At 39.8% G+C, this 22,747-nt stretch overlaps 2 protein-coding genes across 2 annotated transcripts in view; both read left to right on the top strand.

The window, feature by feature from the left end:
- The window catches only part of LOC124289577 (adhesion G-protein coupled receptor F3-like), a 155,478-nt gene that overhangs the window by 22,220 nt on the left and 110,511 nt on the right, over window positions 1-22,747 (top strand). The gene's annotated exons all lie outside the window — the stretch shown is intronic.
- LOC124289572 (adhesion G protein-coupled receptor L3-like) lies at window positions 197-21,306 on the top strand. The gene is made up of 26 exons (XM_046726138.1): window positions 197-395; window positions 1,417-1,689; window positions 2,394-2,618; window positions 3,720-3,836; window positions 4,240-4,329; window positions 4,971-5,065; window positions 5,588-5,830; window positions 6,280-6,345; window positions 7,114-7,225; window positions 8,291-8,419; window positions 8,573-8,594; window positions 10,165-10,263; window positions 10,728-10,842; window positions 11,523-11,575; window positions 12,386-12,485; window positions 13,049-13,161; window positions 13,997-14,096; window positions 14,449-14,599; window positions 15,381-15,444; window positions 15,810-15,876; window positions 16,557-16,642; window positions 17,142-17,310; window positions 18,044-18,097; window positions 18,459-18,504; window positions 19,620-19,977; window positions 20,513-21,306. The coding sequence occupies exons 1-25, from the start codon at window positions 197-199 to the stop codon at window positions 19,961-19,963; spliced, it is 3,132 nt and encodes a 1,043-aa protein (XP_046582094.1). The 3' UTR covers window positions 19,964-19,977; window positions 20,513-21,306.

The following is a 22,747-nucleotide window of genomic DNA, read 5'->3' as shown; positions in this document are numbered from 1 at the left end:
GAAATTGTTGAATTATGTTCTAAGCGGCTATAAAACGAAGCCGTGACAACAAGTAACCTTTTCTTTTTAAGAACAACGCTGATTTTTACACGTAACTCGCGTTACGATTCCCAAATTTTTATGACGAGAAATCAATTGTGCTTTTCCTTTTTGTAATGAATCGCAATCCAGTATATGTTTGTATTAATGTGATGTCATGGAGAATCCTTCGCATCGTTTTTATATCTATTTTGACAGCAAGAGTAGTACCAACAATGTGAACGTTCACTTCATCCTCATCTTTCCAAATGGAGACAATTCTGCGAGTGCAGTTACGGAACTGACAAGGTCTATTAACAATGGATCTGTAGGGAGCATGAGAGTGAACGAGACAAGCCTCATCATTAGCAATCGAGGTGAGAATATAATATTACCCCTTCTTAGTACGAATCTGATAGTCCATACATTCGCCTATTCCTTTTGGAAAAAATGATCACAGAAAAGAAATATTCCTCAATAAAAATCATTGATGCCACATGCATAGTTTTAAACCGTGAAAACTCATTCCGTGATTCCGTTTCATTTTCCTTTGAAAGCGTTTCATCTACACAGGGCCATTTGTGTAATGACCTGGACCTTCTCATCTCAGACCCCCAAGTCTTACTTATCTTCTTTACATGGGTGAACTTGAAAGTCTTGTCAAGGGATCATTCACACTGAAAAATGACTTAAATTGTCCGGCCATTGTCCAACATAACTTGAGTGACCTAAGGGGCTCAGGAAGTGCAGGCGTCTTAAACGTGGCAAGGTGCAAGAGTGATCAGTCAAAGCTATTGAGCATCTCAATGAGGTTTTCTTCTTTGGTGGGCATTTTAGAAGTTGAGTTGATGAAGAATAATGACAATTATTATGGATATACAACTTCTTTTATTCTGTGGAGGCGACGTTTCGACATAGGTTCTAATGTCGTTGTCAAGCAAGTGATACATGAGTAACAAATTGAGAGAATATATACAGGAGTTGTTGTTACAGTACATAGGGAATGAGTTGTTAATACAATAGATGAGGTTGATGTACAACGTTTGTATGAGAGATTGAGTAAATTGATAGGAAGCCAGTAGGGATGACATACAACAACCAAACCGCCCCGATAACAGCCCCCTTCACCATCAGTCTCCCATACATAGGATCAACTAGCCACCACATCCGACGACTCTTGAAGCAGCACGCTGACATAGACGTCACCTTCCAATGAGGCAACAGCATCCAGAACCTCTTGCAGGCCACAGGAAGACCTAGGTCGTCCCAGAATTTTGGGCACAAACCTTTTAAAGACCAGTGGCCACTGCAGAACAGCTTCTCTTTGTCGTGGGCCAGGACATGATTGACACCGTTCGGAGAGTATTTGATCCATCTCAATCATGTGTTTCGTTTCAGTTGGCTCCACCCAGGTATCACAGATCGAGTATTCCTCACCGAACGCCTCAAACACACCGGAATCCACCAAGGACAACACCGAGATACAACTGACGTGCAATGGTACCTTTGTCCAACCTGTTGGTGACGTGACCATGGAGTGGCGGATGACGTCCAGGAACGCACTCGTTGTACCCTTGTCCAACTCTCGACTACAGACAAACCTCACGAGTCCTTATGAAGGGCATTACGTCGGAACACTCACCGCTGCTAACATCTTGTTCAAAGATTCAGGTGCACCCCTTTTACACTCATGTGGTTAGAACTAATGCTGTCTTTGCTTACAGCGCTATTAAAATATGATAAAGTGCACGCAGTTGGACAATTTGATTTTGTGGACAGGATCATTTATCGATCATTTCCGATCCCTGCATGTAAATCGGAATTTGGAAATATTTATGTAATTCTAGAGGTATTGTTCAAGGCCATACTGTTTTGACGTCGGAGTGAGTAAGTACTGTATGTGGGAACAAGAACAATGCCTATTTGAGAACATTCATTGGTGATTATTTGGGTTTCTCACCCATGAAGATCAGGGTCAGAATTGGTCTTCAGTGACCCATACGTGTCGTAAGAGGAGACTAACGGGATCAGGTGACAGACTCACTTACCTGATTGACACATGTCATCGTATCCCAGTTGCGTAGGTCGATGCTCATGCTGTTGATAACTGGATTGTCTGGTGCAGACTCGATTATTTACAGGCCGCTGCTATATAGCTTGAATATTGCTGAGTGTGTCAATAAACAAACAAAATCTTTCAGTTTCAGCAGCAGGGTTGGTTTAGGTACCTCAACTCTGTGCTAGAAAGCTGTCCAGAATAAATAGATTTACATAAAGCATCTACATATGAATAAATGTAATTTGTAAAATGCTCTAGTTACTGCAATCCAGTGGCCTCTTGACAGCTTTAATGTTCGTGTATATACATTTTCCAGGAGATTTTCAGTGCAGTCTCAGGGATGAGGGTGGGCTGATATCAAGTCAGGAGATGAACGTACTCGTTATACCCCGTCCAGTAGTAACTCTCCTGCCTATGAAGAGTGTCGTCATAAGGTCTGGTGAAGATATCACACTCAGCTGCAACTTGACAAGGTCGTCGGTCCTTGAGTCGACCCCGACCTTTCACTGGTACCAGAATGGGCTAATGACAGTGGGAACAAGTAAGTACTCTCAGTTATTACATGAATGTGTTGCTTTTTGTTATGTTTGCATTTTCGTCTGTGTGTGTGTGTGTTTGCGTGCGTGCGTGTTTGTGTATGTGTGTGTTTGCGTGCGTGTGTATTTGCCATTGCGCGTGCGTGCGTACGTGTGTGTATCCTAATGATTTCACGTTTTTATGAAATTGATACCGAAACGAATTCAGGTTTAAAATCCGTAGGATTCCGATTACACGTTCCGGCTGCCGTTGAACAAAGCAACCTTAGCGTTAAGACCACCTTAAGTTTATGTTAAGATAAGGGAGTTACGGTCACCTAAAAGCTAAGATCTCTGGCACCCTGGAATCCATATATGATCAACACTTTATTAAACAGCAGTGGTGACGAAGTAGTGCCTTATCATGGTTGACTGAAAAATGGCAGTCTTCATACTGAAAGATTTTATCTGTGTGTACATTAGAGGTATATCCACACAGAGCTGGAGCCCGTGTATCAGTCTCGAGTTACTTGCATCAGTTAAAGACATATGTCAGCAAGGAACTGATACAGGGCAATACTAGTTGAGGACTGAATACAAACAGTTTCAAGATTCTTGACTTGCTATTTTATATTAGATAAGTATTAGAAACCGTTCGTAGCTCTATGCCATTCTTAAGGCTATGATAAAGTATAGAGTTACGATAGGCAGGGCTCCAGATAATGTTTCATGATCAGGAGTACGTACTCCTTATTTATTCAATATAGGAGTACTGGAAAACCTTCAGAGTACATTTAGAGTACTGAATGGAAATTAATGGCGTATCAGTAATCTTGTGTTTCGTGTCATATATGCACCACAACATTGCTACTCTTGTGTAAACAGGTCAATAAACAATAAAACGATACTTTTCCAGATAAAGACGTCTGTAAATGATTCTAAGACCGTACACCATTGCTGTGGTGCGTATCTGCTACGCTTTCTAAATTATTTCCTACCGTATCTTGCATATTTTTTATCCGTACATACGCCGATACGGCCCTTATCTGGAGCCCTGGATAGGTTGTAACGTTTGTGGATCGGGAACCAGGTCGTCGGTATTTATGTTCGAGAGGGATGTTTATCAGGTTCCCGGCTTAGCGTCACTGGCGGTGGATTTCAGAACGCAACTTACTTCTGTGAGGGTGAAAATGATGTCGGTTTGGGGGAGAGAAGTCAATCTACAACCGTGACCATTATTGGAGGTGAGTCGGATATAGATAGACGTTGGATAAACTCAATCAAGCGCTATATATTAATTGAACGGGGGTATTTTGTTCGTATGTTTGTTGTTTAACGCATCACTCAGCAATATTCCAGCAATATGGCAGCAATATGTAAATAATCGAGTCTGGACCAGACAATCTAGGAATCAACATCAGAAGCATCAACCTACGCAGTTGGAATACGATGACGAGGGTCTTTAACATTACAATTAATTTCATATAACGTCGAAGTCATATCCACTATGATATTGCTGACTATTGGTACAAACCAACACCTCTCAGATGCGGGTACACATGACAGTGAGGTGAGTGGATAGATTAAGTAATGCAAAGGCACCGAGATGTAGTATTGTTCACCTATGTGCAATTTACTGTTACCCAGCTGAGGTCCTCCGATGTGACAAGGAAGGAAACTGGCATGGGACACGGGCTGGTTCTACTGCGGAATATCCTTGTCCTACGGGTGGCACAGGTGATATAATATTGTGTACAAATCAGCCATCATTTCAGAATTATAAAATAAGAAACAATATCGACTTCAAACGATGAAGTGTGTGATAATGCCCATAAGGACATGTATTACAAATTCCATGTTTATTTGTTGTCAAACTTCCACTCATCGATATACCAGCTATATGGCGACGGTCTGTAAGTATTCTAGTCTGGACCAGACAATCCAGTGATCAACCCATTCCAAGTTTGTCCGTCGTGAAAATACAGCATAAGTATAAACAAAATGATATCAATGGATTTTGTAAGCATTACGTAAGGTTGTAAAATAAGTTCTTTGAGTGGCATTTTAGAAGTTGGGAAGTACAACATAGAACAAACTTTATGGATAACAACTTCTTTTTATTCGTGAGCCTGTCCTTTGTCTACTCTCTGGCTTCATCAACTTTCTGCCTAGCCTTTTATGTAATTATGTTGTTTTCTTTGTTACATTGTTACATCTAGCATATATACACTTCCCCCTTCTTCATGTTCCATTATGCTTGACAACGGTACAAGTATCTGTATCGAAACGTCGCACTCACGAATAAAAAGAAGATGTTATCCATAAAGTTTGTTCGATATTGTAAAATAAGGTTGTAAATTGAAACCTGACATTTTCAGCGGTAATTACTCGCCACTGTGGTGATGATGGCCAATGGTTGGACGAGGACAGTGGTCAGTGCGCCGTTCGACGCTTAGAACGGGTCATTGATGATGTGAGTACAGTCCTCAAAATCAGATTTCTTAAAGTTAAATGAAATCATATAAGGACATAATGTAATCATCCCAACGTATTTACGTTTATAACACGTTAGTTCACGTCGTAACGTGACGTCCATGGGCTCAGCAAAATAGCGTGTCACGTACTGACTTGATACTTAAACGATGCTATAATGTACGCCCACTGATATAAAGCTTTCGTTCGTCATGCCTGGGTTCCACTCCCCATATGTGCACTTTGCGAAACCTATTTCCGGTGTCCTCCGCCATGATGTTGCTAAATATTGTTAAGAGCAGCTCAAAACCCATCTCACATAATCTTGACTAAAAATGAAAATACTTTGTTTTCGCCAAGATGAAACATATTGCTCATGACTGCTGCGAAGGAGAATCAAAACCTATTTCCGACACGGATCAGTCCTTCTATTTAACGAATAATACCATGTACAAGTACCGGGATTTTTATGTATTTGCATTGACATATGTTTCAATCATTATGAAACGGATTGCTGCTCCAGATTGAGTGGATTGAAGAGGGTCTGCGAGTCGCGAACATCTCCAGCGTTGCCAGAGCAATCTCGGAGAGTACACAGCCCAATGAACTGTCCAGCAAGTGGATCGTTCTATCACTGCAGGCTCTTGGTCGGCTGTTGAACCTTATCGAAGGCTGCATCGTCACTGACAGCAAAGTGGACACAAAACAGTTCATAGAGGTCTACATCTTTTTTGTATTGAAAACAATTAAGACTAAAGACTTCTGGGTGACTGAAAGGGTTTTGTGATGTACAGGCCAGTCATTGAATTGGGGTTCCAGTAGGAGGTTACAGTGCGCGACCTGACTAAATACATATCAACGTACCCAGACAACCTTGATCGTTTATCATAGGTCTGTTTAATGCTAATTACTAACAGGTGCTACTACTGTTGTATATATTTGGTCACAAAGTAGCAATGGGGTGAAGATTTTAAATAAAAGATAATATTAATATATCAAAAGGCCTACTTGATACAAAGGACAGATATCTGACTGCGAAAGACATACACGACATTCTTATATTGGTAAACTGCTCAAACGTGGATTATTATTGTCGTACGAACTATTCATAGAGACGAATGCATGCTTATCTACTTACTATTTCATAGATCTGAAATTTGTATATGCTTTCCTGCATGTGCTGTTCTTTTGACCACTGATGCATTTTACGTTCAGGGATTCCTGGCGAGCGTCAGTAATATTCTTGATTCACGGACAGTAGGCGAATGGAAGAAACTGAAGGTGGGTATTGTTCTGGAGAGTCGTGTGTTTTCATGTTCAATGTATTGCTTTGAGGTATGGCAAGGCTGTATTTGGTATGGGCAACTGGAATAAGAAAAATTGCAAATTTCAAAATTACAGAAACGTTTTCTAAATGTCTTACCTCTATCGTAGGACTGAATCGGCATTATATGTTTTGTAGCTTGTTTTTTCTGTGCTTCCATTATGTAATGAAAACGTATAGTTAGGGGTAGTTGCAAGAAATAATTTGAGCAAAATATTGTATTTTGACCATGGTCCCCAAACGTTTCTCTACTAGTAATAGCGTTCAATTTCCTCATCTGATGTATAGGAAAGTCGTTGTAATGGAATTGTTGAAACTAACATTTAATGTTTACAGTGATATGAAAACGTCTGATGATAATAAAACCGAATCTATATACCGCTCACATGTTAAAAAGATAGCTCGCCATCAATTCGTCCATTCAACAAGTGACTGACACAGTGTCATGAAAGCACGTCTTCATTCTCGTGGTTGTGGTTGTCAAGATCATGACAAAGCTATGCTTCAACTTGGTGTGCCGCATCCTTTAAACCAAAGGACTGGTAAACCAGCTAGTTACAAAAGGGCCTGTAAGTCTCGTGAGGCGCTACTTCCGGTACTAAGTTGGCTCTCTTTGCGCGTTGTTTATCACCGGAAGTATTAAGGTCTCGCGAAGTGCCGTGACCTACTTAAGGGCCCTATACATTGTATGATGATGTATTAACACAGCATATATTTCTAAACAGGATACAGCGACATCGCAAACTACGGTGCTTCAGCTACTGGACAGAATGACCGATGTAACAACTAACTGTCTGGACGAGGGAGATGTCTTCACTGCCGAGTCAACTAACATTGGTAGGTCTGCCGATATGATTCAGTATCGGGGGCTCGCATACGGGATCTTCGTCGTTTAATGTTCACAATAGGGTACTTAAGGCGTACCAGAAACTAGTGTGTATCTGGTTGTTGTTGACGCCGCACTCAGCAATATTCCAGGTATATGGCGACGGTCTGTAAATAATAGAGACTGGACCTGACAACCCAGTGATCAACAGCATGAGTATCGATCTACGCAATTGGGACACGATGACATGTGTCAACCAAGTCAGCGAGCCTGACCACCTGATCCCATTAGTCGCCTTTTACAACAAGAATAGTGTTACTGAAGACCAATTCGAACCCGGATCTTCACGGGTCTACTATTTGATTTACATCTCGTTTGACCCAGATGATGTGCCAGGGACTTTCTAATACCGTTTCACCAAAGAAGTAATGATCTAGAACTCGCATGACATGAACGCAGGGACTTGCCCGCCACATATTTCCCTGTCACACGATATAAATGACTTAAAGTAATTATTCAAAGCGGAGTAATACATAACTCACCCACTCTCTGAGAACCTTCATCGTTATAAATGTTTCATTTCACCCAATAACATACAGAGATGGAAAATGAAATTTACTCATAGATGTTGGAAACGGATGCCCAAATCACTTCCTGTTTTATCCCATGTGAATCTGGGTGAGAACGGGCCCACAATCTCAAGGATTGTCGTAATGGCCGACCGAACATGGCATCATGGCTCATAGACGTGGATGACTGTCGGATTAAATAGTCTCCTATCGGAATCGAACATGGGACTGTGCGTTTTGAAGATATTTCGTATCATGGAAAACTTGTTGTCGCTTATATTGTTGTCGACAAACACTTATGCTTATGCGCTGTTTGCCTTTCTAGACTCGAGTCATATTAAGGTCGACGGTATACTCTGCATATGGGAGATTACGACATATTTCTTTCAGATGGCGTTGACCGATATAGTTTCATTCCAGACCGCTATTCCAAGCATTTCTGCGCATTTTGAATTGTCATCGACATAATATGACTATCTACACTTGTCCTTCCATGTTGTTATTTAGAACTGAAGGTTGGTAAAACAGATCCTGCAGCTGTGAAAGGTATAGAGTTTTCTACCAACTCGGATTCCAACACTGGCACAAGTAAAGCCAATTTGAAGCTTGACAGCAAGACACTGAAACAACTGACAGGTAGTATACGTTTTCTAAATCAAGTTTCGTTTTAAACGTAATTTGATTTCTAATATACTCTTTAACAAAAGTAGGGGAACCTGAACTTTCAATTTGGATAGGAAGTATAAGCACACACTGACACTTTCAGACTCAGACTCTTTATTTTCGTAGATGATGGCCTTTGGGGCCTATAGTACAATGACGTGATTTATATGGAGAATCATAATGCCATGAGCGCCCGCTCATAGTTTCGTAGTGTGAACTCCTGGTCAGATAGATAGCAGTATCAAACAATACATACTTATCTTGGCTGGACATCAGTTGTGTAAATTCAAGTTTAGAGTGGTATGTATAATAACAAGGTGGTATATTCTTCTCTCTCTACAAAGGACAAGCCATTAGGATATGATATTCGTCTTCAAAACCATCATTGCAGAAGTATAAGCGTTAACAAACGTTTCAAACACAGATTTCTTATGAACGCAGCACCATTTCTCTTTATCACCACCCCTAAACACAACGCATGGGATGCACGTGCACAACGCAGTAGCCCCATACATGTGCATTGGGTGTCATTCTTGGTTTTGACGGTTAAAAACGATGGTCGATAAATCACTGTAGATCATTAAGTTTGAAAATCATCTTCCATCACACAGTTGTTAGTATTTGCTTCTGGCCGGGTGTTTTTGTTTGAAAATGAAAATCGTACACATGCAAATTTCACGTCATACACCAATCATCTTTCAAGATTAATGTTCAAACAACTATGGTCATAAGGAAGTGCAAGTAGTGATGCACTCTCACAACATTCATTATTATCATTACCAACATTGATTGACTCCGATATATCTCCCAATTGTTTTAATCGTAAATAAGAAAAGGAAGTTCCCCTACTTTGTTTAAGGTGAGGTTAGGTGAAATTGGGTTTAACGTCGTGTATGTGTAAGTGCGGCTGCTTGTACTAGCCCAGGCTAAAGCTGGTTTTATAGTGCTAGCCCACTGCAATACCCTGCCGCAGTTAAGCATGAATACCCAACTCAGACTCATTATACTGACTCCGAGCCGACCAATACTTGTTGTACGCATTAATGCCGAGCATCAGGCAGGGACCAACAAGTACCATATTTTAACGTCTTTTGGTATGACGCGGTCGGGGATCGAACCTGCGACCTTCCGCTCTCCGGGCGGACGCTCTAACCACTACACCACGGAGGCGGTCCACTTTGTTTAAGAGTATAGTATGCATATTTTTTCCTCGTGATGGTAAAGCGCCAACAAGATATCCTTCAAGCAACAAACTTCCTTCCATTTCTGAACGTAGTGTTTCTGATTCTGGAGAGCTAAGCTACAAGCCAAAACGAATGTGTACATCCATGTTAGACGCTGCCTTAAACTGAACTCTCCCCAAACAAACAAAAAACATAAAATAAAAAATGAAAAAGAAAGGAAACTCCCAGAAATGGATATCCGATAGTTATATGTTTTCATACGGGAATCATATATGTGTATTGGACCTCAAATGTGGATTATTTCGGCGATGATAACTTGTCTAATGCTTGGTAGAATTCAGCCTTCTTCTGTATACTTACTGTTTCTCACCAGCATATTTTCTCTCATCTCCCGTGGTCGCATGTGACCTGGTTTAATTTAAGTAATCATTGCACTCTGAGGGTGTCGTGCATTGTCCTCATTTCATAAAGATTGTACAGATATTCTGAGTATTATTAATTATTTATGCTTTAATATTTTGTTTATTGTTTCAGCAGATGCGTCAGTAAGATTCAGCTCAATGTTCTACAAGAACATCTTATCTCTACTTCCGACCGGGGACAAGTAGTTGAACCAGCAGGGGGAGCCACTGGGTAGGGTCATATAAAATATTTGGTTATCTCATCAAGATATATTAATAAATAGTGTAGGTATTTATATCCAGTTAGCGTTACACTGTATCGCCACAGTTCTGTGTTAGGAATATATTTGAGAGCGGAAGATCGCGGATTCGATCCTCGACCGCGTCATACCAAAAGACGTTAACATATGGTACTTGTTGGTCCCTGCCTGGCGCTCGGCATTAATGGGTACAACAAGGACTGGTCGGATCGGAGTCAGTATAATGTGTCTGAGTGGGGTATTCATGCTTCACTGCGGCATGGCATCTCAGTGGGCTAGCACTATAAAACCAGCTTAAGACTGGGCTAGTACAAGCAGCCGCACATCCACATACACACGCATGCACGTCGTCGTATGAACGTCGAGTATAATAATTCATAGTCAGAATATATTTATCTTTTTGTGATATATTTTTATTTGAAACTTCTGTTTCCAGCAAGAATGGATCCAGAAGACTGGTGGTCAACTCGGGTCTCCTCGCCTTTAACCTATTTCCTGCTCCAACGAAAGCACTCGATCCGCCATTGAAGATGACCTTGATGCATACAGATGTAAAGGCTTCATACCTTTTTGTTTTCCAAAGGGAAAGAGTAGACAAGACAGTCGTTTATTGTATTTAGGCCAACGGCCCTTATACAAGAGAGTTACATACATGTTGTAGGGATAAACGTTAGAAGATTATTAATTGTAAGTGCTCTTTATGACGAATAAATGCATATTTAACATAGAGAGCTAGATTACGTAGGGTGGATTCATTATTAGTTGTTAATATACTGGTAAAAGCTATCAGTGGTGGTTCCGACAGATAACGTTCTGGGATATACGTGTAACGTAAATCTTCACAAAATGGACAGTCAAGGGTAAAATGTAGTTCATCTTCTATTGAAGAATTACAGAAAGGACAAGATCTTTCAGATTTGGGATGGACAGTTTTCTGCCTCTATTTACCATTAAGTCCAACAAACCTATTCTATATTTGGCAAATATGTTTCTATTACACTTAAAAGTAAGTTTAGATGAATACAATTCGAGTTGTATTAGAGTTTTAAATGTTCTATATAATTCGTTACGGGAAACAGTATTATATGGCATGGCTGTTAGCATGAAAAAGTCATTCTGAAATTAAAAGTGTTCAAATTGTATAATCTGATTGAAGGCTATGATCTGATAGTGCGAAATACACTTTAATAGTGCAAGAAATGTCTGAGTTTGGTTTGTGTTCTCATTCCAGCTTTCTCTAACTGGTGAAGATCGAATGTGCGTCTACCTGAATACATCACAGGGGTATGTATTGTTTGTACCTGGCATTCTAGATGTGGCGAAAACGTCAACTAATGGAACAACATCGTTAGCTGAAAGCAGCTACACCCATGAAGGTCCTGGTTAGAATTGATCTTCAACCACATAATGCTAGTTGTAAGAGGTGACTAACGGGATCGGGTGGTTAGGCTCACTGACTTGGTTGACACATGTCATCGTATCCGACATGCGGAGACCGATACCCATGATGCCTATCTGGTCCGACGTTCAACAAACAAACAAATGATAGCAGCTTGTTCCAAGATGGACCAACTGTTATGGCTGATGAGGGACAAGGACTTTCTGTTGAGACTAGATAATCTGTCAGGTACACCTGTCAAACCTAGATGTTACTTTAACTGAAACTATGAACTATGTGTAACTTTGAAACAATGTGTTGTTGGCAGTTGATTTTACAGATACTAGAATTGGACAATCATGTGGTGTCTCGCCAGTCTGAATCAATGTGTCCATGTAAAACCCTGATCCTGGAGACAGAGCTATTGTGAAAGAGAACTTGTTATAAGGACAAGAATGACCGAGTCATTTAAGAGTCCTACTTCGCTTTACAGTGTCGCGTCCCGTAGACAAAATACTAAAGAATTATCGTTCGCAGAAAACAAGATTCACCAACATTGTGATTCTGGCCTGTAGTTACCACACAGGTTTGCATAACTTAAACTTGCCTTGCCATAGCTCTTCAGTCCCTATTCACGCACTGAGCTCACACGCCGTGAAATTATTCCAGAACGTTAATTCCACTTATATATTAACTTGGTGTTATTTCTTCTTCAGCCTGTGGGATTCTAAGGGATGCAATGTCAGTATGTCAGGAACATCTTCCACAGAGTGCTCCTGTGGTCATCTGACGAACTTTGCTGTACTTATGAGTCCAGTAAGTATGCATAAACATACGTGAACGAGTGCGTGTGCGTGCGTGTGTTTGTGTTTGTATGTAGACGCGTGTACCATGCCCTTTTGCGTATTTCAAGCAAGGTGGTCAATGCCAAAGACATCGCCAGTTCGAACATTCCGTCTACATTAAACTGAAACGCCGTGGTATAGCTGAAATATCGTTTAAAGCGACCTTTTATCAAGCTCGCTAGCTTCATTCTCATATTTTCTTATACGACACATTCACGCCATCGGACATTTTAGACGTCGTAATGAGAGTTTAATATAGAAAGAAAACATTATCCAGCAATTAACCGTATCTGTTATGTAACATCACATATAAGACAAAGTTGTAGACAATTAGAGCTTCATATTGACAAAGCGAACAGACCACTGCGGTTTCGATACTGTTTCATTGTTTAAAAATTATCATCTTCGAGAATTTTATTGAAATGTATGAGAAATGTACCATTGTTTTAATTTCCAGGCATATGTTAAACTAAATATAATGTTAGTTTTTAATTAGTAACATTGCCTTAATTATGATCCTGTACTTTTTTACAGGACGCTAAACAGATTTTAATACGTCACCCTTTGACACCGGCAGAAATTGCTTGTTGCAGCGTGGCGATTGTGTTGTTGGTCATCACAGTCGTCGTGTACGCCGTCACGTGGAGGTACTCGATTTTGGTAGCATCTTGGTGTGTGGTGTAAAGTTCATGTTGCTGTTGCCTGCTAATGAGTTGAGTAAGCACTTATGACATGATAGTGCTATTATCGTTGAAAACATTAATGCAACTGGTTCTTACGTTACGCATGACCGGATGAGATATTCTTCCACACGTTGTACATGTCCTGTAGATTTAGTTTCCGTGCGATAAGGTATTAACTAAGTCCTGATCATCCTGTGAATACAAATCCTGTGAATACAAATATTTCATATTAGGTAAACCTGTTACAATCATCTAACAAAACTCATATAACAATCTTGTCATGTCAGGTAACTCTGTAACAGGATCAGCTGATTATGGGTTCTTGTTCCAAGCATTACTCCTACGCATGTAGAGATAACATCATTTTAGGTAATATGATACACCAGGCCTTATCACCCATACTGCATATCCTGATCATGTTGAACATCAGTGCTTGTCACCGTCCATTACACCATGTGGTTCATACTCATGAAGTTGGTCTATGGAGATGTGGACACTGTTTCAACAGTGGGGTTATCCTTGTTTGTTTTTCAGCAACCTGATACAACGCTTTTACTGCTGCTGAGAGATCCTAAAAGATAGGGACTTTTCTAACATTTGGCCTAGGACTAGCATGTCTCTTTTACGATTCATAGCCTCGCATCACCATATTCTTGGTCGAGGAGTTCAACCAAGAGGCAAATGTCTCCTGCGTGTTGGGGTTTCCTTCAAGGTGTGACTGAATACTGTTCAAAGAGTCACTGAAATCCACTCACTCATTTGCTACACCCGTGTCCAGAGGTAACGTTATCTGTTTCAGGTACATAAGATCTGATCAAGGTGTTATCGTAATCCACATCTGTGTGTGTCTTGCTGTTGCTCTGCTTCTGCTCCTGATTGGGATAGGAAGGGACGAATTTGTGAGTCATACATTGCAGGTCTAGCATATTAACCGAATCATCATTGTGATTATAATATCTTCCAATAATTGGTATTAATTTAGGTGTCCATACTGTTCACTGCCTTATCAGGACAATGATTAAATTAGTTAATGAGTATAAATGTTTTCAAAGCTTAAACTTTCCACCTTTAAGAATGTACGTGAACTATCGATAGCCTAAAGGACTTTCCTTAGAAACTGTACTTTTTTCTGTAGTCTGTATGCATAATGTATATTTGACACAATGAAATAGAGTTGAGCTATATTTTTCTCTCCTAAGAAAATAAAACAAAGTTTGTTGCTGCTATTTTCATGATAATATTGTCTATCAGGGTCTCTGCATCGCATTCGCCGTGGCCGTCCACTTCTTCTACATGGCCACCTTCTTTATGATGCTCGCTTCCGGCCTAGAGGCATTGTTGTCTGACTCGAACCTGCTCCGGAACACGTCCAAACTCAAACCCCTGTTAATTGGAGCTTGGGGTAAGTCATCGTTTTACAGCATTGCGTCAATTGTCTTTGGCGCGACAGTTTGCCGTTTAGAGTTGCTTCCCTTGTTCACGCCAGCTCGTGGGGATCAAATCCCGATTCGCCACGGTTAGGTTTATGGGTTTGCCAGCACGGTACCTGGTTGATCACAGTGGTAAACGTCTAAGGCCAAGTTTAATAACATTACGCCAATTTGAGATATGAATTATGGATCATCAAAACGTCTAGTATAATCTGGCGTAAAACTGGTGCTATCGGTAGGCCAGGACATGTATACCCTTTTCTAGAACACCTACCGTCATCATTGTTTGTCAGTGATCCATTCATATATTATTCACTCATATTTTGCCTTTTAAGCCAAATGGATATTTCTTCGGATAATCGTCTCTGGCGTTGATGTTGTATTTTCAAGAAGGCGCGTTTTTCATTTGATGTTTTTCACAAATGTCTCGCGGGTTGTGGTAAGCATACCAGTGAAGCCACATATCTTTGAAAACTGATCTGTCACCCTTACAGATCCTTGAACCTAGAATCTGTCTAAAGATGCCCTCGCGTAAACATAGATAGGTATTATCAATGTCACCCCAACTTGTACATGTACAAAACATTTCCAAGGTTTGAAAAAACAAACAATATATTGCTTATTAAGACAATGAAAAAAGGATATTCATCACGTTTAGTGTAGAATCTAGAAGTGACATTGTTGCATCCTTCCATTGTCCTTTTTAAACGATTGTGTCTTTAGATAATTACTGGGTTGTTTTTTCTTTTCAAGGCTTGACCGTGCTAGCAGTCATAATCTCATGTTCTCAGTTGCAAGTCTATGAACCAGACCTGCAGTAAGTGTTACAAGTGTTATCTCATATGTAAAAGAGCTGCAAATATTTGCGTAAGTCCACAGGGAACACATGCACCTTGATTATGATGATGATGATTTTGGAGATTTTACGAGCGCTTTCCGACATGGCGCATATTTCGCACACGGATTAATTGTTGCACATTGAATTGATACGTTGTATTTAAAGCAAATGAACCTTTGAAGGTCCGGGTTCAATTCCCCACGTGAGAACAATGTGTGAAGCCCAATTCAGATGTACCCCGACGTAATATTGTTGGAACATTGCTAAAAGTGGCGTAAAACTAAACTCACTCACGTTAAACTTGCTGGTCATGTGGTGATCTGTCATGTGTCTATTGTTCGCAGTTGCTGGTTGTCGCTCATGGGTGATATGAAATGGCTGTTCATTGTTCCTGTGCTCCTCATCCTCATCGTGAGTGGTTGTTTTATTTCTATACACTGAAAATGACAAATCCGTTTATTGCACTTATATAGTACTATGAGTTTACGTGTGAATGTTTTAAGTATGTGTGTTGTATTAGTTTGGCCTAGTCCCGGATTTATAGCTCACTGTGATAGAATGCCGCAGTTCTAATATGAATAAGTCAAGCAGGCACAGTATAATGACCTTCCAGTCCTTGTTCCATCCCCCTCATGCCTAGCGCCGGGCAAGGAAACAACAAGTAGCACTGAAAAGCAGGTTTTGATGGTTTCCACTTTTGAAGTTTGTGTAATACTAAGCCACCCGGGGATCCATATTTCACTTTGGCGTAAGTGTTTTAAACAGTACAATTAATGAGAGTCACTAATTTTAGTGTGTACCAGACCGTGTCAGCGTAATTTGCCGAAGTGACTCATGGCATAGAGTTTTCCATCCATAGTGCTGACAATACTAGGATCATACTCTCGGCGGAATCGAACTAAGTCTGCGGATCATGACATGGCCAAGGGACGTAACTTAGTACTGCGTCTTCATGAGTTTGGAAGAAGGCAACAACAATTTATACATGCATTTATACGCGATAAAGTAAGAATATTATTATTGCTGACAAGTAAACAGTTTCTTCACAAAACCCATTTTCAGTTTAAACAATGCTATTCTTATTGTTACAGGTTAACTTCGTTGTAACTGGGAAAATGATACATAATCACCTGGCGAGACGGGCTGCACGACTCCAAGATGATCAAGGAAAGGAAGCGTACGTGCCAATACCTATATGTGCCCACAGAATCTACTTTCAATCCACAAACCAATTTGTAACCAACTCTCTACCTATCAAATGTATTACACCCAAATTGGGTGAAAGAGCTTTCTCAGTTGTTTTGAAAATAGCCACCTTAGATTGGGGATCCATTTTGACACTGGTCAGTACTGTTACATGTAAGCCAAGTGTTAGTTGAAGTTGAACGGCCTTGTTCAAATAGTCATCGTATCCCAAGGTCGATGTTCATGCTGTTGATCACTGGATTGTCTGGTCCAGGCTGGATTATTTACAGATCGCGGCCATATAGCTGGACTAGTGCGGCGTTAAACAACAAATTGTCTTTAAGCATGGAAGTTTACCGCAAATGATTTACCACCCATGGCTACACATAGGGTTTTAAGTTCAACAGTGACTGTATGAAAATGTAAGAAAATATATTTTTGTCTGACATGGAATCATGGAACATTTTCAGATGTTTTTGCTATTGTTGCAGGAAATCTCTCCACTGGATGTGCTTCATGATACCGGTCCTTGGCTTGTCCTGGATCTTCGGCCTCTTGACCGTTCAAGATGGAAGCGATGTTTATGACTATCTGTTTGCAATCATCAACGTTCTGCAGGGATTGATCATCTTTATTACACAGTGTATCGCCAACAAACATGTAAATGATATATCTTGTCTTTCGAACTTTCAGACCAGAGGAAATATGACTAAAATAAACATATAAGGTGGATGTGTACCTCTGTGTCTCTTAAGAACAATAGGATAGCCCAATGGTTAAAGCGTTCGCTTGTCACACTGAAGACCCAGGTTAGATTTTCCAAATGGGTAAAATGTGTGAACCCCGCTGTCATATTGCTGGAATATTGCTAAAAGTGGCGTAACACCCACCTCACTCACTCATAGTAACATCATGATACGGTGAAAGAAGGTTTGATGCCAAAACATCAAATCTTCGACAGTGAGTTCCCAGAGACCACTTTTACGAAGAAATCTCGTTTTAATTTGATTTCCTCTCGTACGAGCCGTATATATGTTGAGTTGAGCTATTTCTGGTATCTAATTGTACAGCAAACTTACATTCACAAAACGAATGTATCTCAACGATATGGCACCCGTGAAGATACGGTTTAGAATTGATCTTCAGCAACCCATGCTTGTCATAGGGGGCGATTAACGGGATAGGTTGGTCGGGCTCGCTGACTTGGTTGACACATGTCATCGTGTCCCAGATCGATTGCTTAATCGATACTTACAATATAATTCCCTGAGCTGTCTGGTCCAAACTAGTCTGTTCAAAGACCGTCGTCATATAGCTGCCATAAATACTAGACAAACAAACAAAGAAACAAACAAACAAAATAAAGATGTGAATATTTCCACCTTCATTTCAGGTCCGTAAAGGTATTGCTAGTTTACGACGACCACGTGATCAGGGCACCACAGAGGTATAGTGTTTCCTTTGTACCACGTGATTTCTATGTCAAAACAGTGGCGGTGGGGTAGCCAAGTGGTTAAAGCGTTCGCTCGTCACGCCGAAGACCCGGGTTCGATTCCCCACATGGGTACAATGTGTGTGTGTGAGAGAGAGAGAGAGAGAGAGAGAGAGAGAGAGAGAGAGAGAGAGAGAGAGAGAGAGAGAGAGAGAGAGAGAGAGAGAGAGAGAGAGAGAGAGAGAGAGAGAGAGAGAGAGAGAGAGAGAGAGAGAGAGAGAGAGAGCTTTGCATCAGCCCATATAATCGTTCCATTGCGTAAGTTCTCAAAACTAATTCATATATCTTAAAACCTCTACATCCTTTTTTTCTGCAGCGCGAACTTGAAATGGATGCATCGAGGGAAGATGCAGACATGCAAAGTGAGTAAGGTTTTCACATTCTGACAAGTTTATTTGTTGGATGTATCTGTTTTCAGTTAAAAACAAATAAAACTGTTATTAGTATTAAAACCGTAGGACTTGATTTAAAATATTTCTATTATATTTGAATGTACAAGATATACCGGTATATTTATTGGGATTCCTTAAAACTATACATATTTTTAGAATGTAGGTTATATTGCTTTGGTATAAAAAATAATTACACAAAAAGATAACATATACCGATACTATTTTTGTGAGAACATCAATCGTTTTCTAGGAACTGTGAGATATATTTTTGTAGTTAAAGTGTTCGTCACGTCGAAGACCTGGGTTCGATTCCCCACATGGGCACAAAGTGTGAAGCTCATTTCTGGTGTCATCTGCCATGATATTGCTGGAATATTACTAAAAGCGACGTAAAACTAAACTACCTCACTCACTCACTTGTAAAAGCACAGGCAAAACATGTTGTGTAATATTTTCGGGAATAATTATGAATCAATAACATTACACTTTCTACAGATGATGCCCGAGCAAGTGGAGCCTACCATTACATAGATAATACCCAGCGTAGTAGTGGGGCATGTTGTGCAATATTTTCGGGAATAATTATGAATCAATAACATTACACTTCCTACAGATGATGCCCGAGCAAGTGGAGCCTACCATTACATAGATAACACCCAGCGTAGTAGTGGGGCATGTTGTGCAATATTTTCGGGAATGATTATGAATCAATAACATTACACTTTCTACAGATGATGCCCGAGCAAGTGGAGCCTACCATTACATAGATAATACCCAGCGTAGTAGTGGGGCATGTTGTGCAATATTTTCGGGAATAATTATGAATCAATAACATTACACTTTCTACAGATGATGCCCTAGCAAGTGGAGCCTACCATTACATAGATAATACCCAGCGTAGTAGTGGGGCATGTTGTGCAATATTTTCGGGAATAATTATGAATCAATAACATTACACTTTCTACAGATGATGCCCGAGCAAGTGGAGCCTACCATTACATAGATAATACCCAGCGTAGTAGTGGGGCATGTTGTGCAATATTTTCGGGAATAATTATGAATCAATAACATTACACTTTCTACAGATGATGTCCGAGCAAGTGGAGCCTACCATTACATAGATAATACCCAGCGTAGTAGTGGGGCAACAGACCTTCAGCAGTATGAGTCCCTTGAGGCTTCACAGCATATTGGAAACGTTTACGAAGATATGGACCGCACAGCGACACAAACAGGATTGTTTGCCAAGGATTTCAGTGAAGAAACTCAGTATGCGAACGAGCAGGCGAATCCTGTTGGCGGGGCGAACAGGATGCCAGATCCTGCCAAGTCTGGAGACGGTGGCAAGCTACCCTCGGATGTCTTGTACAGAAAAATCCAAGACACGGAAAGAAGACCAATGATACCTTCCCATGGGAACAGGAGATAAGGCGAGTAAACAATGGGAGTGACGATCAGTGTGCAGGTCAGGACATAACTATACATATATAGATTCCAAAGACCATAAATTGTATGCAGCTTCTTAAGAAAGAATTAATAGAACGGGCATCTGTGTACAGATGTAGCTTGTTAAGAAAGACTTAATGAGACGAGCATCTGTGTACATACAATGTATGCAGCTTCTTAAGAAAGACTAAATAGAACGGGCATCTGTGTACAGGTGTAGTTTCTTAAGAAAGATTTAATGCCACGAGCATTTGCATACAGATGTAACTTCTTAAGAAAGACGTAATGGAATGAGCATGATTCATTCAATATGTGTATAAAGGAAAATGTCACGAAATTTTCACGAAATGAATCAAAATATTTTGTTATAAAATTTATGTTGGGAATCGGAGTACACGTTCGCTCCGACAAATGTACTTGTTGTATATACATTGACAATACAATGTTTCCGTGACTATAAACTATAGGTCGTATCTATTTCATTGAAAGAAAATGCTATTTCCTTATTGGTGAAATATAAATGTCTTTTCAGAATTGTGTGCTCTTCCGTGAACGTGAAGCAGTGTTGACCAAGGTGGACGAAACTTGCCTTTTCCACGCCTGGATTGAGGGGAATGTTTATGTTCTACGATATTTTATTTTGAATAGTGGGTAGTGCATTGACGTGCTAAAACATCTGAAATGAGCTTAAGTCATGTCAGACTCACTGGTAGTATGTGCACCATATTCAGTATCTAGTTACAATAGGGAAATACATGGTATATGGACAAGATCTTGTATGGTTATTTTAACATTTCAATGTAAGTCAGCACAAGGAATGATATCCCTGGAATGGTTGGAGCCTTGTAATGATTTTGTTAAAACAGAGGTAGTTTTGAAAATAATTGGTAAAGCAATGGTTGTATTTCTGTGAAGAGAGTGTATATTATTTGTAAGCATTTGTACATTTTAAGCATGCATCTGTAAACGATTGGTATATTTCTATAAACAATGCATATATCTCTTACAGTAAGTGTTAGATATATTTAGCAATGATGTATCTCTTACAGTAAGTGTTATATATATTTAGCAATGATGTATCTCTTACAGTAAGTGTTATATATATTTAGCAATGATGTATATCTTACAGTAAGTCTTATATATATTTAGCAATGATGTATCTCTTACAGTAAGTGTTATATATATTTAGCAATGATGTATCTCTTACAGTAAGTGTTATATATATTTAGCAATGATGTATCTCTTACAGTAAGTGTTATATATATTTAGCAATGATGTATCTCTTACAGTAAGTGTTATATATATTTAGCAATGATGTATCGCTTACAGTAAGTGTTATATATATTTAACAATATTGTATCTCTTACAGTATCTCTTACAGTATCATCAGAATGTTGTTATACAACAGGACGAAATGCGACCGTGTACATAGTATAGTTGGGCGACATCCTCAGCTTGGCTGGAAATTCGTGTACTTTATCCATACTTTCCTCTTTTAACTCCTATTGCAGGCTGATACCTATTAATTATGCACAACATGTTTTCTGGCATCTTCTATTGCAACTGCAAGGTTTCTGTCGATTGCGTCAACAATAGAGCGGTTTATAAATGACCAAAATATTCAAGTATGAATATCTCCTGGGCATAGTTGCCTTCATTAGGCATTCCAGAAACTTTAAATCATGGGTTTGATTTCGGGCTTTGTTCCCACGTTAAACTTTCCCGACATTTCATTTGAATATTTTTCAGTGACCTGTAACAGAAAAACTCACCAATATAAAAACAGATATTACGTAGTCTGTATCAGACGTAGACAAGAGAGTTAATGTACCCACCCTTTATACGTCCAGACTCTATATACGTTCACACTCTATATGCTATATACGTCGTATTACCACTACATTGAACATTAGTAGCTTTACAGTTATCCTTTAACCAGATCAACAGGCAGAGTATATTGCAGCCCATGTTTGTTGTAAAAGTTGCTTACAAATAAAACCATATTGAAACATGCATCTGGTTGAGTTTGTGTTGGTTGGTTGGTTTTATAGTTTTAGGGCGACGTGGGCCAATAAGAGGCCTATTTGCGCCCAACACATTGACTTGATTTAATAAACAATCATATGTAAGATAAAAGAAACGACAACACTATTAATTTGGATAGATGTATACATATATGGAATAACCTCTGCTTCGTGTTACGGATTAAAAACCTTAAGTAATCACTTCCATTTCTGAAACATGAAATACTCATTCAATAAAAAAGCAGTAGGTTCAGATGACAGAGTGTTAAAATGATTTAAAACCACAGAACTAAATCTGTCTAAGCCATTCGAGAGCCTGTCTAGATTACATCATATTTTCCAGATGACGAGACAAAATCTAAAACTGCCCGTTGCACAGACCCATGCATGATATTGGGGCCCAAACTGTTTCTAATGAGAATACATCATCAACCTCAAGTACAGCACTTCTGAGATTTTGTCTTATGTTGTTATGCCCAGGGCATGTAATTAGATAATGTTCGATGTTTTCAGGCGTCTCCAAATTGCAATGGCCACATTTAGAAGAGACCGTCTTATCTATAATACTCCTGTAGGCATTTAGCCCACAGTGTCCAAGTCTTAGACGTGAAAGAATAACCTCATCACGCCTTTTACGACGACGAATTTTATGACCAGATTTTAGTGATGGTCTAAGTTTGTACATATGTCGGCCGGTAGTACCTGTATCCCACAACTGTTGCCAACTCCTTGTAACAGATTTC

This window comes from Haliotis rubra, unplaced genomic scaffold (assembly GCF_003918875.1).
Source record: "Haliotis rubra isolate DU_JTF1 unplaced genomic scaffold, ASM391887v1 Scf443, whole genome shotgun sequence".
NCBI classification, from domain to species: Eukaryota; Metazoa; Mollusca; class Gastropoda; order Lepetellida; family Haliotidae; genus Haliotis; species Haliotis rubra.
Note: the sequence above shows the minus strand (reverse complement) of the source record. Positions and strands in the feature narration are given on the sequence as shown.